The 14896-nt window shown below is 38.9% G+C and overlaps 1 protein-coding gene across 1 annotated transcript in view; it reads left to right on the forward strand.

Moving 5' to 3' along the window:
- Positions 1-14896, forward strand: part of Mpped2 (metallophosphoesterase domain containing 2) — a 166801-nt gene that overhangs the window by 4141 nt on the left and 147764 nt on the right. Inside the window, exon 2 of the mRNA XM_090348931.1 lies at positions 2469-2716. Within this exon, the coding sequence (XP_090205057.1) occupies positions 2571-2716 (146 nt within the window). The 5' untranslated portion in view covers positions 2469-2570. The remainder of the gene's footprint in view (positions 1-2468; positions 2717-14896) is intronic.

Genomic DNA, 14896 nt, shown 5'->3' on the forward strand with positions numbered 1-14896 from the left:
TCAGTTTGTCGTCGCAAAATCCCAGTGGTCTAGACATGAAGTTGGTTTCCTTTGCTTGGAAATGTTCTGTATTTCACACAATAGACATTGATGGGGAGAACGTAAGAATTGCCAAGTAATTTTTATACCACTGTCTAATTTATGCCAACATGTAGTTCTTGTAGTCTGAAAAAAAAATGTGTATTTTCCCCCTCTGCGCTTTGATGGCTAACATTCTTGTAATGACAGTCATTTCTATAACAGGAAGATGTTTTCATTTGTGTTTACTTTCCAAGCGACATGAAATTATGCAGTTCTGTGCTTCAGTAGTGCCTCAGTACTTTGTGTCTGAAAAGAGAATTACAGTACTTAGAACAGGACTGTAATTTGAAACAGGTGTTGTGTTTTACTGTTATGCAAAATAATAGTAAAATATAATTGTGGGGGGAATTAAGAAAACAGCTGCAAACTTGATATGAAAACCACTACATTATGATTCGTAAGCACTTCTTATAGCTTATCTTACATCAGAGGAGAGGAAAGATTTTAACCTAGTTAATCCAATACCACCAGTTGTCTATCAGCTGGTGCTGAAAGGAGCCAGTAACCTCCCATGAAGTCAGGAAGAAGAGGGAGAGAACCTGAAAGTGCTCAGAATGCTAGAACATCAAGAGATTTATCTCTTGGCAGTGTGATGTATATTGGGGAACACAGGCAAGGTGGGTGCTATTTAGCAAGCATTGCTAACGTGAAGAACACAGCGATTTGAGTAGAACACTGGAATTTCTTACCTCAGCTAGCATATGGAGGACTACACAAGCCTGGGTGGTGAAATAATAAAATAAATGGCCTATGGCAGGCCATCTGCCTTTTGTTTTATATTTAAGGTGTTTCATGGCAAATTTAAATCTGATCTTATTATTCAAAATATTTTTATTTGAGATAGCAGCTAAGATATCTGGAGTTTAATGGGGCACATAGCAAATGTATTTTGATGCGCGCGGTTTAAAGGAATACCATGCGTTTCCCAGAGCTACTACATAGGAGTAAGGTGTTTCTCTATAGCACCCAATCCAGCAGCTTCTCTGCAGGAATCTGTTCTCTTCTGTCTTTGCATACCTATCACAATGACAAACATTCTCATTTCTGTACCCAGTGCAGCAGTTAATATATTGCCCTTATGAAAAGTATCAGGACTAATGGAAACAAGAAAGAAAGAGAGAGGGAGGGAGGTGGAGAGAGAGAGAGAGAGAGAGAGAGAGAGATGAGAGAGAGAGAGAGAGAGAGAGAGAGAGAGAGAGAGAGAGAGAGACAGAGAGAGAGACAGAGAGAGAGGAAAGAAAAGGAAAGGAAAGGAAAGAAAGCAAAGGGAGGAGGAAGGAAGGGAGAGAGGGAGGGAGGGAGGGAGGGAGGGAGGAAGGAAGGAAGGAAGGAAGGAAGGAAGGAAGGAAGGAAGGGAGAAAAAAATCCTGCTGTGTGCATGTGTTTATGCCTGTAATTCTCACTGCTTAGGAGGCTGAGATCACTGTTTGAGGCTAGCCCAGGCAGACTCACACTTCCAATTAACCAGCCAAAAGCTAGAAGCAGAGTTGTGACTTAAGTGGTAAAGTGCTAGCCTCCTGGGGCAAAAAAGCTAAGGGACAGCACCTTGACCTTGAGTTCAAGCTCCAATATCAGCACACACACACACACACACACACACACACACACACACACACACACGAAACCAAGTAATGAGAATTTTGTGGCTCCAAGAGTAAGGTTGTGGATATGTAATGGTGGCCTGGGTTATTGTTCCCTCAAGGCCTGGATTGGGAAAGGTGAGGGTGGTGTACAAAGTGTTGGCTTTTACGGGAGTGATTCCTTTCCAGGAAGGATTTCACTTGGCACAAAGTTTTTGGCCAGGGAGAAATGCATATGTACTAGGCATCATGTATTTGAGAAACTGTGTAATTACTGTGTATAGGGTCAGTATAAGTTACCTACAAGTATCTAGTTATAAGCAAAGAATTTCTGACTTACATTTGCTATTTTGTCTTGTGGATCCTTTGAAGCATCAAGAGTTCAAATGATTATATGACACCAGATTGAAACCAAACATTCCAATTAGCAGGGAAGGCTTAGAAGAGTTTTCATTTCCAGCACAAACCATTTATAGCTGGACACCATGGCAACTGTGGATTTGCCCCTTGCGTAATTCACGTTAAGTGCCATAATTATAATTAAAGAGGAGATCTTCGTCTGAACTCCATTGAGATGATTTGCTGGCATCTAACAATGTCATATACCGTTGTAATATCCATTCTGAACTACACACAGGGAAAAAAGAGTTGAGAATTATCCGATCTACCAGGAAATACCTTGGATTCAGATTTTCCTCGATTCCTTATTACATCTAGATGTCAAATTTCCTGTGCTTTGTGATTTTTTTCCCTGTGTGCTTTTCTGATACATGCATAAAATATTATTGTTTTCTTTTTCTTTTCTAGAAACGCACAGTGGTTTTGATGAGTAGATCCTTTGATTCAGAGGTTGGCTGAAACACACCATGCCTGCTTTCTTCTTTTGCTCTGGAAGATTGTGAATTGCTCATGCCTAGAGAGAGGAAGGATGGCACATGGATTCCTTCTCAAGGCAAAGTTACCATAACGGTGGATGAATACAGTTCGAACCCCACCCAGGCATTCACACACTACAACATCAACCAGAGTAGATTCCAGCCGCCTCATGTACATATGTAAGTAATGCTCGTGAACTTGAAAAAAAAAATACTAATCGAGAAAGCAGAAATAAAATGAAAGAAAACTATTCTTTCCTAGTATTCTGCAAAGGGGAATAGACATCAATGATTTACAAAAACAGATGGCTTTCTGTAGTTTCAAATACAGTCCTGGAAAAAGTCTCCCTGTATCTGCATAACAGTTCAACAGTTCAGAGCACGTTCAACCACAATTAAACAGTAGCTCTTCAGAGTCATCGAGGGATTGTGCTAGGTTGCCCACAGAGAGGGTAAGATAGTTTTCCTAATGCCACACAGTGAATTTGGGGCAGTGTCTTATGAGCTCTAGTTTACTTTTGCTTTACCCAATATTGTTTGCTTTCATGACGAAATGTTTCTTTAAAATTTCGGTAGTACTGTTCTTATATTTCACCTCACCATCCCCTTTACATTCAGGAGAAACAGGCTTAATTGTCAGCCATTGTTAAACCTATTGTCTTCCTGTTTTGAGCAAGCCATATGCTGGGTGCTACAGACCTCAGACAGTTTGGGGCACAGAGGATTAAGAGTAGAGCAGTGGGTTTCAGAAATTGTACTTTTTACTCACTCCCTAAGACTGCTTAAGACATGTTGAAACTGTTTAAGGAGTAAGCATGGGAGAGAGCCAGAGGCAGAGATTTCACAGCACCTGGTGGCTTACCAACTTGCTTCTGGTCTTGTTACAGGATGTGCTGGGCTTTAGACAGAAGGGGCAAAAGGTCATCTCCTCTCTTGTTTTGTCAAGGCCTGATGCTTGTTCTCTGTGAGATCCTTCAGATGTCTAACATGAGTCTTTCATGGGAAAACTAAAGATCTTAGGAAACTATTGTATAGTCAAGACAGAAAGGAAGCTAGGACTCTGTTGACTGGTTTTTTGTTTGTTTGTTTGTTTGTTTTTGTTTTTGTTTTTTTCCCATATCTGGTAGAAATAAACTCCTGCCATGTCCAAGTCACAAGATCTCTTTTTTTCTCCAGCAATTCTTTTATGAAGAAATTTAAACATATGCATCCTTAAATGCATGTGCAAACTGCCCTCCTAAATTCAGCAGCACTGAACCAAACAAAATAGCATTTTCCTTTATTGTCTGGATATTAGTAAATAGCAGCATGTTTACTTTGGAAGTATGATTTTGAGTTCCACTCAAATGTCTGTGATGAGGATTATACAAACTGGAAAAACTAAAACACTGTGCTTGAAAAGGGGGAAGAAGAAGAAAAGATGTCCTTGCAAATATTAATGTCAAATTACTTCTAAGAATTTTATACCTGCTTTTAATGAGAATACGTTCACGATTATGAAAGATTGAATCCAGGATGTTAAGGAAAAGCTTTTAAGTTGAATACAAGTTTTCTTTTCCTTTCTGAATAAGTATGCATTTGTTTCAAACATTCTTTTTATTCTGTTTCCTTTCCTTTGTTTCTCTTCAACTATGTTCTGTCATTTGTATTTGAGGATACTGTTAGCTCAGTTTCACTTGGTGTGATGATTTGTGTTTGGGAATCACAAATGACTGTGGATTCTGTTTCTAATCAGGCAAAGGAAACGATGTTTTTTGCCAAAATTCCTTGGAAAATGACTGACAAAGAGTTCAGCTTGGTGTTCAGGTCTGCAGCCGTCTGCTTACTTGTTCTTGGCCATATGATTCCATGGGTGAACTGTGAATGCATAGAGATATTAAAAAAATCATGTAACCCTAGAACTGATCGGTTTAGATCCACCATGAAAAATTTGAAGGATCAAATTATATTTGAGTGGGATGGGGGGGAGAAAGCTTGAAAAATGAGGTCTGCAATGGCACCATAGACAGCTGTATTCCCCTTTGATCCCTCTCCCAACCTGGAAATAGAGAGTTCTTCCCAGGAGGCTCCAATGTCCTCTCTCACTTTCATTACCAAAGACACTGTCTCCCTGAACCTTCTCCTCTAGCCACTCTGCTTGGCTTATTGCCACCTGGGCACACCTTGGGCTTTCCCATTTCTATGGCCTGTAAGCCCTGCTTATCATAGCTGTGATGTCTTCAAAGTTAGTTCAGTGTCTGTCCCCATAAGGAAGTCTTTTGCACCTCTCTCCCAAACTCAAATCATTGTATCTATTTGGCATAACTCTTACCACAGTTGCTTGTCACTTACTTCATGTGACTTTCATTATCTATCTATGTATCTATCTATGTATCTATTATCTGCCTTCTACCTATCTAATCTTCCAGACCATTGGATAAATTAACTGATTGGGATATTCATTGAAATTGAAATGAGGAATTATGATGGATGCTCTGGGATTTTTTTCATGGGAACTTTTTCTGCTATGATTTGTTATTCTGGATGTTTGAAAGTTGATTTTTGTCAGGAAGTTGGTTCACCATTCTCTTTAGCCTTACATTTCCTTATAAGAGCCTGGTATTGTTTTGTAGGCATGATAACCTAGATCTCTGACTGGTTAGTAGTAGGTGTTTGTGTACTAAATACAAGCATGCTATATGAATGTGTGTGTGTGTGTGTGTGTGTGTGTGTGTGTATTGCCTTTAGACTAAAGAAAACATAAATTGGCTGGAAAATATCTTCAAATGTTTAGCTTCAAATTTTGTAGTTTGTTGCTTTTTTTAAAAGATGTCACAGCAGTTTTGTTTTCTCCTAAAAGTATTTTCACTTGAATGGCTGCTCATTTATTTTTCATGAAATTTTTAGAACATTTGTTTTACTTACATGTAAGGTTTGTAAAGACCTATGACACACCACCACATTGGAGTTAAAATACTGGGCCCTTTCATGGTCACTTGATTTTCATCTATTGTTAGTTGTGATGGTGTCTTGCCTTAAGTCATAGCTTATTTTCCATTTAGTTTTGCTCCTAATCAGTTTTATAAATCATCTTGAGCTGTTGACTTCCTTTTTCCAGGCCTTGGTTTACTTTTATGCAAGCATTTATATCAATGGACAACTAAGGTTCTCATTAACTGTGAGGTATGAAGATTGCAATTAGAACAAGACTTTCTGCAAGGTGTGGCTATGGTGGCAGTGGTAAGGACAACAAGAATAAATAGGAACCAGTTGCCATCTTCATGAGGCTTATTGATTTCAGAGCTGATGTTTCCTGTGTTTTTTTTTTTTTTGCCAGTCCTGGGCTTGAGCTCAGGGTCTGAGCACTGTCCTTGGACTTTCTCAAGGCTAGAGCTCTACCACTTGAGTCTCAGCACCATTCTGGCTTTTTTCTATGTATATGGTACCAAGGAATCGAACCCGGGTCTTCATGCATGCTAGGCAAGCACGCTACCACTAGGCCAAACTCCCGGCCCGTTTCCTATGGTTTTAAGAGGTTTAGGTTTAGTTAGTTCTGACTAGATTTCTACCAAGAACTATTGCTTGGAATCTATTGTGATAGTGGGAGGAAATTCTTCCTTTTAAGAACGCAAACCTAATCTGGCATGGTGGTTCACATCTATGATCCCAGCTAGTTTAAAATAAGGGATAAGAAAGACTGAGTTTCAAGGTCATCCTAGGAAAAAAATGGCTGAAACTTAATGATTAGCCTGATCAACATTCGATTCTTTCATATTTCCCAGGTAGAATGTTGAGAAAAGTATTTCACTTAGTTCAGTTTTTCTTAGCTTAGTTTAGTTTTTGCTAGCACTGGACAGCTAAATACTTGGGTTTGAACTCGATACTTACTTGCATGGCTTGTAGTATTTGACTTCTTGAACCATACCTCTTGCTGGCATTTTTGCTGGTTATTGGAGATAGAGTCTTGCATACTCTTCTGACTTGCTGGCTTTGAACTGAGATCCTCCTAAGCTCAGGCTCCTGAGTAGCTAGGAGTATAGGCATGAGACACGGGTGCCTGATTTATTTACTATTTAAAAAAATTTTTTTTGCCAGTTGTGAAGATTGAACTCAGGGCCTGAGCACTGTTCTTGGGCTTTCTCAAGGCTAGAACTCTACCACTTGGGCCAAAGCACCACCTCCAGCTTTTTTCTATGTATGTGGTACTGAGAAATTGAACCCAGGTCTTCATGCATGCTAGGCAAGCATTCTACCACTAGGCCAAATTCCCGGCCCTTATTCAGTATTTTTAATGATGATTTTTTTAATGAGTATTTTTTTCAGTTGAAAGAACCAAAGCAGGACTGAAAACACCATTTTTGTAGGAGTTTATCTTGACTGGAGACTTAATAAAATACTATGCAATTATATTAGTAGGGCCTCTTTAGTTTCAGCATTGCAAATCTCATGTTATGAGAAACTTCTTAGTCTGGACAAATGCCCATGGTTGGTCACTCAACTGAGGTGAGTTCATCTTCTTTCAAGGATTGTTATGAGAAGTTAAAATCAAATGATGCTGCCTTCAGTGTTAGCTGCCTTTTTTTTTGCTTATGTCTTCCTTCAGAGGCTAGCACTCCTGGGATCTTAACTCTTGATTTTGGCCTGATAGTGGGTTGGTGTCATGTAGTGGTCAATGCCACCAGTAGAATCAGATTGTTGGTGGCTTCACTTACTAGCTATGTTACCAAACCACTGGGGAATGTCCTCACATCTCTGTGCTTTCCTTATCTTTCTGTATAGTGGGATGTGATTGTGTGGTTAAAGGGCTCAGTACTTCATAGAAGAGTGCCTGGTCTGTTTTCCAATATAAGTGATTATCATTTGTGCTTTGTTATTGATGCTGAGCTTCTAATTCTAAACTGTCTCCATCAGTTTTAGACATTAGTAGTCAATAAGTAAAAGGATAAAGAGGAAACTCACTGCTAAGTCTTGCTCTCTCTTCTACATGGAGTATTTACCAGCAGAGCTCCATGGAAGCACCAGTGGGGTTTTCTAGACTGTCAGAGTCAGCAGATGTTTTGACCTAGTGTATGTCAAGATTATAAATAGCCTAGGAGGGTTTCCCTGGGTTCTACTGACTCCACAAGGGCTGGCATTGCGAAGGGGAAGGAATCCAGTGAGCCAAAGCCTGCCCTGTGGAATCCGTAGCCTTACTCCATCTGAACTCTGCCCTCTATTAGTGTCTCAGCTTTCCTACCAATGTCAGTAGCATCAAAAGTTAGTCATGACTAACCAGGTTTGAGGGCAAAGATTGCCACTGGAACTGGAAAAGGAGGATACCGTAGCCAAAAATTGGGGTGTGAAATGAAGGGGTATACAGACACTGATAATTTAGGTTTCTGGTTTGCTTAGATGATGATGCACAAATTCTGGATCTTAGTCTTGTCACCTGTAAAATGGATTTAATGCCACTGAAGGTGTTTTTCCAACATTATGGAGATGATGCTTGTAATACTTGATATATAGATGGGGTAATACCTATGACCTTATCTACTAGCTGTATATTCCTTTTTTTAACTGCTTGTCCGTATCAACCCTGATAAGTTAAACTTACATGTTATTGCATTGTACAGTATTCACTGGCATTGTGTGGGCACTATTAGTTAAAAAACAAAAACAAAACAAGAATGATCTTTGAATGAGATCTGAGCATTGTGGTTCAAAGCCAACTCAGCCCAAAGTCCATAGGACATTTATCTCCAATAAAGGAAAAAAAAGCCAGAAGTAGAAGTGTGCCTTAAGTGGTAGAGTCAGCCTTAAATTCAAAAGACAAATGAGAATGTGAGACTCAGAATTCATGCCTCAATATCGCCACATAAAATGGCCAAACTGGAGGCATAGCTCAAATTGCAAAGCACCAGCTGTGAAGAAAGATATCCCAGTGAAAGTGGAAAGTTCAAGATCCTGAGTATTAAGTACTGGTACTGGCACAGCAGTGCGCGCGCATGTGCGCGCACACACATATGCACACACACACACACACATACACCCACACACACACATACACCCACACACACACATACACACACACACACATACACACAAAGTGATCTTATGTTGTTTTGTTCATGTGTCTTATCCACATTTATCCAGTTCAAGAATATTCTAGGAGCCAGGCACCAGAGGCTGATGCTTGTAATCCTAGCTAAAAGGGAGGGTGAGTTGTGAGAATTGTGGGTGGAAGCCAGCTGGTGCAGTAAAGTTCTTGAGCCTCTTTGTCTCCAATTAACTACCCCCAAACTGGAAGTGGTACTGTGGCTCAAAGTGGTAGTGTGCTAGTCTTGAGTGAAAACTCTCAGAGAGAGTGCCTAGGCCCTGAATTCAAACCCCAAGACCAACAACAACAACACAAATATGCTAGGAAGTAAATGTTTATTTCTAAATTAGATATCTTGGGTTGAAAAAATAGTTCATAGAAGAGCACTATAAGAAGAGGTCATTTATCTTTGTGATTGTTGTTCTTAATGTACTATGTGAAATTATTTTTCTTTTTTCCACTTATGGTTAATCTCATGTGGTTACTGTATCTGACTTTGTTTCTAGTATATTGTATATATGTTTTATTTGATTATTTGAAGTACGGAAGGAGAGGGGTAAACAAGATGATTGGGAGGAGATGGGAAGGTGGGAAGGGGGACAAAAACATGAGAAGGGGTGCCAAATATGAGAAGTAATGTACCCATTACCTGATGAATGTAACTGTTACCCCTCTATATATTATCCTGACAATAAAATACAATAAAAAGGGAAAAAGAGGTCATTTAGTTACAAACATTTGTGTATGTCTAAGTATGTATAAATAAGCTTATATATACATACAGTACCTAAACACTGTGTGTGTGTGTATATATGTTTAAATACCATTATTACTGGTGATATTTACTAAATACACTTGAGAGTCAATTTAGGTTATGGAATATTGGGTAATGATCTTTTGCTTCTTATTTTATATACTTCTATATAATAATTATTATTATTTATATTCAACTATATTTTATGATAAAAATATTTTATAAGGTGGTAAGAAGTAGTCTCTAAGTCCTTCTGTTTTTTTGCATTAAAGACTTACTCTGCCCTAAATCTTGTCCTTTTTCCTGGCCTCACTTCCTTGGGTAACACTGTTATGTAGTTTCTGTCACAATCAAGGAAGAGGACAAAGGTTATGGGATGGTTCAGTATAATTTTATTTCCTCCTGAGGGGGAGATGTTCTAATAACATCTTTGTAGGTTTATCACTGAAGGAAATTATTTAAAGAGCATCCTCAGAATCATTTTTGGAAGCCAGCAACGTACACCAGATCAATAAATAAGAAAATAGCTTGCTGTGGTGGAGCTGCTTGCAGCATTTCTGGGAGATGGGATTGTATTCCTGTTGGGGTCCCTGCTCTGTATCATCAGCAAGTTAGGCCTTTGTGAATTTTGGCAGTTAGACTAGGAGCATCATCCTTATTCATCCTGACATGCCTAGAATTCTTCCTATTTCTTGTGTCTTTTATCTCTTTAAAATTAAGAACATGAATCCCAAGTGATTAGTGATGTTCTTCACAGAAAGAATACTCACAGGGATGTGCTGTGAGAGAAGACAAATGACTTCTAACTCACACAGAGGAACAGGAGTATCAATGAATGAATAAATGTCTGGGGCTCAAGACCATGGCCCTTTATTAACAAGGTAGACTTTCATCCTTTGTTATGTAGTTGAGCTGCATTCACTGAGAAGAAAAATATCTACATACACAGTTCTCTCAGTTAGCCACTTCCTCCTTCTCATTACAGATTTATCACTGGCCTGCACATTAGCATGGCCATAATTTTTTTTAATGTTTGCAATCTGAAATTTGTCTCGGAGATACTGAATCGCCCTTTTAGTTTGCACTCTATATAAACACAGGGTATTTTTCTTTTCTACTCTCATTTCTTTTTAGAAATAAGTTCTTTTGCCTACTTATTCCCTGAGGGGACCGTCTGGTGGTCCGTGACAGTTAAGACTTGGTTTCAGAGCTGACTTTTTTTTCTTATTCTATAGAGCTCTTTGTTTTCATTCAAGCATTAAAAAGGCAATCTCAAATTAGACGTGTGTGTGTGTGTGTGTGTGTGTGTGTGTGCATGTTCATATGGATTTGTTCTGAGGAACCCAGCTATATGGTTGCACAACTAGGCAGTGGTATTTTTTGTTTGTTTTCTGATGACTTGACTTTCAGTGAAGGAAAAGAATTTTGACAAATAGAAGAAACTCTAGCTAGGAATTTTTCACCCAGATTTTGAGTTCTGAAAGTTACCTACATTTTAGAGGATGAAGAAAAATCCCAGAGGAAGTGCAGCCAAAGTGGATGTGCCTTGAAATTCGGCAGCCATCACCTCCTGGGTCTGTGTGCAGATCTTCCTGCTACTTTCCATCCATTTTGATGTAGTCAATTTTAATTCTGAGGTTTTAGGATTTGAGCATCTCTTACAAAATGTAAATTGTAAATGTGATACTATTCGGCCTCCCATGGCTTGTAAAAGACACTTTCAGGAGTTCTCAAGTGTTTCCAAAATGTTTCTAGAAAGGTCCGCATGCTCTTGCTTTTCAGTCTTTCTTTAGCTCTCCTTCATGTGTTTTATTCCTTTTTCAGCTCTTATAACATGCCAGAAGCAACATGTTTTAGTGGCTACTATAGCATGAGTCAGTTACTCGTTCCTTATCAGTATGGACAAAATTGCCACACTTTTCCAGATTGCCATTTTAATGTGTCTTTAAAAAATACAGTATATATTTGGAGGCTTTGTGTGTAGAAATACTAAGTCTGTGAAGAAGAAATGTATTTACTGGCATTTGAATTATTTGGGTGATCATATTTTTGTTTTGTTTTGCTTTGAGGGCTTTATTTTCTTCAGTCACTGTCTCTGTAAAATGATAACATATAGGCAAATAAGTAAAAGCATATTTGTACATTTTCCAGTATTTTTATTCCTTATAACAAATCAAAATGCATAAGTACATCTAGCTAGTTTAAATTTTGTAGTCTAATATTATGCATTAAAGCCGTGAAAAGTTTTTAAAAATATAAGAAAACTAGCCAGTGCTAGTGGCTCACACCTGTAACCCTAGCTACTCAGGAAGCTGAGATCTGAGGATCGTAGTTCAAAACCAGCTCGAGCAGGAAAGTCTATGAGACTCCTATCTTTATTAAACTACGAAGAAAAGTTGAAAGTGTAGCTGTTGCTCAAGTGGTAGAGTGATAGCCTTGAGCCATAGTAGCTCAGGGACAATGCCTAGACCCTGAATTGAAGCCCTAGGACCAACATCAAAATAATAAATACAATACAATACAATACAGGAGAAAGAGAAAACTAACATCACTATTCAATAAAAAGATACATTTTTAGGATATGATGATGCTGTGCTTTGAAATTCGAAGTGAGAATTAGATCATTATAGAAATCCTGTCATTCCTTGTGGCTTTGAAAAAAATTACAGAATTCTACTCCATATCATAGACTCTACTCACACTCATTTATTTCTTGTACAGACAACTATGGAACCATCTAGCCCAAAGATTTGATGATTCTTGGATTAGACAAACATCTTTTTCCATATTGCTGTAGGCTGTTTTGGCATTTACATTGATTGGCTTTACAAAGTGATTTACTTGTACTTGATTTTAGGTGTTTTTTTCCACAAACCCAATTTCAAATCTTTTACATAGTGTATGCTTAAGTTTCAAATGTATTTTGACAAAGACTTAAAGCTGAAATCAAGAAAATAAATTAAGTCCCCTACCAGCAAAGTGGCCATAGCTTGCTTCTCTAATTTCCTGAAAGATTTAGCTGTTTGCTCTGACAGACATTTTACCAGCTCTCTCTCTCTCTCTCTCTCTCTCTCTCTCTCTCTCTCTCCCTCCCTCCCTCCCTCCCTCCCTCCCTCCCTCCCTCCCTCCCTCCCTCCCCCCTCTCTTAGATTAAAAAAAAACACAACAATCCTACTCATGGCTTTTTCTTATCCTATTGTATACTGTAATACATTCTATTTGTAAAAAAAAAAAGTTTTTACGACTTTGTGTTTTGGTCCTGGTAGTGCTCTAGACTCAGTATTTGTACTCCTTCCAAAATTCACATGCTAAAAAATGTAAATCTTTAGAATCATGGTATGTTGGAAGATGAAATGTTCACATGGGCAGAACTCTCACAAATGGAAGCTTCCATTTTAAGTGCCCTTAACTGGAGACACAAGAGAGATCTCTATCTAACTCTCTCCTTACAGGAAGTAAGAATGAAAAGATAGCTATGTGAACCAGGAAATGGACCCTTACTCCATGAAATCTGTCGTGATCTTGGACTTCCTGTAACTACTTTGGATATATTCCTGCGACTGCAACTTTCTTGGATAGTATGATATTTCTAGCTTTGGCTTTAATACTAGGGAAGGTCAGTATCCATAAACATCAGTCAACAGGGAAATGAGACAAAATTGCACGTTGACTTAAGTGATTTAACATACCAATGAACTCAGCCATTGAAAAGATCAGGATAGCAACTTTTGATATGTTGGCCTGCTTTGATCTCTGAGATGAAACAATTTTTTTTTTAAGGGGCTGTTTTAGGTAATTCAAAACTTCAGGTTTGGATTTAACTGTCTTTTTAAGGAATCCATTTGACAAGTAGTGAACTATGAACTGGCGTTTAAGACATCTAAGAAGATGGGAAGTTGTGATTTTCCAAGGTTTGCCAAACTGTTAGTAACTAGGGAGGCACAATTTATGTCCAGTTCAAATCCTGACTTTTACAGGTTGACTTGTTTTCACTTCATTCTTAAGCCTCACATTTTGGGCAGCACTGAAACCTACATTGATTTCACAAACTTAGAAAAAAGAAGAATCTGAAAGATTCTTGAAATATAGAGACCTTACATAAGGATATTAATTCCTAAATTGTCTATACTGCAGCACAGAGGAGCTAAGATTTCCCCCACATGAGATAGAAAGCATTTGATCTTTTGTTTAATGCATTGCTGTAAGCACTGCTATTCCTTCACTACCAAAGGTCTTCCTGAGAATTAGACCAGAAGTTGTACCCCAAGAGAGGGTCAGTGTTTGCTCTATGTTGTACCCCAGGGTGCTGGGTGGCTAGTAGGTTTTTCATCTCCCCATCTTGACCCCACAGTGATGTTAATGGCTGTGGGCACACTCCACTGTTTATCTTGGAATTTGATCCATCATCTTGGCAAACAAACTGGGACCTTTACCGCTCAGATTGTTTGTCATTTGTTGTTAATTATCTGTTACCATAAATTCTGTACTTTGTGAGAAAGGAAAAAAAAAGAGAGGGAGAGAATGTTTTGAAATATTTCTTCCAACATGTAAGAAGAGCTTTGTTTTCTGTGGATAAAAGAGAAAATAAAATGAGTCTTTTTCAAAATCCAGAGCAATCAAGGGTCCTGCTTTTATTTTTTTTTCTTTCTGGTTTTTTTTTTTTTTTTCATATAAGGCTCTGTTAATTCAACCAGGATTTGCACTGAAAGGACCTTTGCAAATGCAGCAATGGTCTGTGTTAGTGAGAGGTGCCCTACTGGAGGAAAGAAAACAATTTAACTTTACATGAGAGCTTTTGCTTTTATCCAAAGCTCTCTATGCCCCAAGGGCATTTTGTGTATGCTGGGGTCTGTTCCCTTCAGCCAGCTCCTCTTTTTCAAAGGTTATTAAGACCCAAGCAGGCCATGGTGAAGGTGGCTTCTGCGTACCTGCTTTTATGAGGTGTTTATTTTGTCAAGTGTGGAATGAAAACGAGTTTTTCTGGCCATTAGTGCATGTTAGTCATGATCTCACACTCCGCAGGGAGGGCCCTGTCACATTATAAACACAGGGCACCATTTTGTGAGGTGCTGTACCCCAGGCTGCAGGAGCCTCTGCTGGATGTGGTGTCTTAATAAAGAGCTAAATGAGAGAGAGAGAGAGAGAGAGAGAGAGAGAGAGAGAGAGAGAGAGAGAGAGAGAGAGAGAGAGAGAGAGAGAGAGAGGGAGAGAGGGAGAGAGAGAAGGAGGGAGGGAGGGAGGGAGGGAGGGAGGGAGGGAGGGAGGGAGGGAGGGAGGGAGAGGGAGAGAGGGAGAGAGGCAGGCTAGAAGGGGAAAGGGAGAGGAGAGATAGGAATTGATAGAATTAGAATAGAGAGAGAAAAGTGAGAAAGAGAGGTGGGAAAGAGATGAAGAGAGGAAGAAAGGAGAAAGGAAAAAGAGAGAAAGAATATGAATACTTGTGTTTGGGGGAAGAGAGAGCTTAAGTATGCAATGATTGTTGCTAACAGAAATATGGGCACAATTAAAAACACAAGACATCATCATATGAGAAGTTAAAAAAGTATGTAAA

Source organism: Megascapheus bottae, chromosome 16, assembly GCF_031878675.1.
Source record: "Megascapheus bottae isolate mThoBot1 chromosome 16, mThoBot2.hap1, whole genome shotgun sequence".
Lineage (NCBI taxonomy): Eukaryota > Metazoa > Chordata > Mammalia > Rodentia > Geomyidae > Megascapheus > Megascapheus bottae.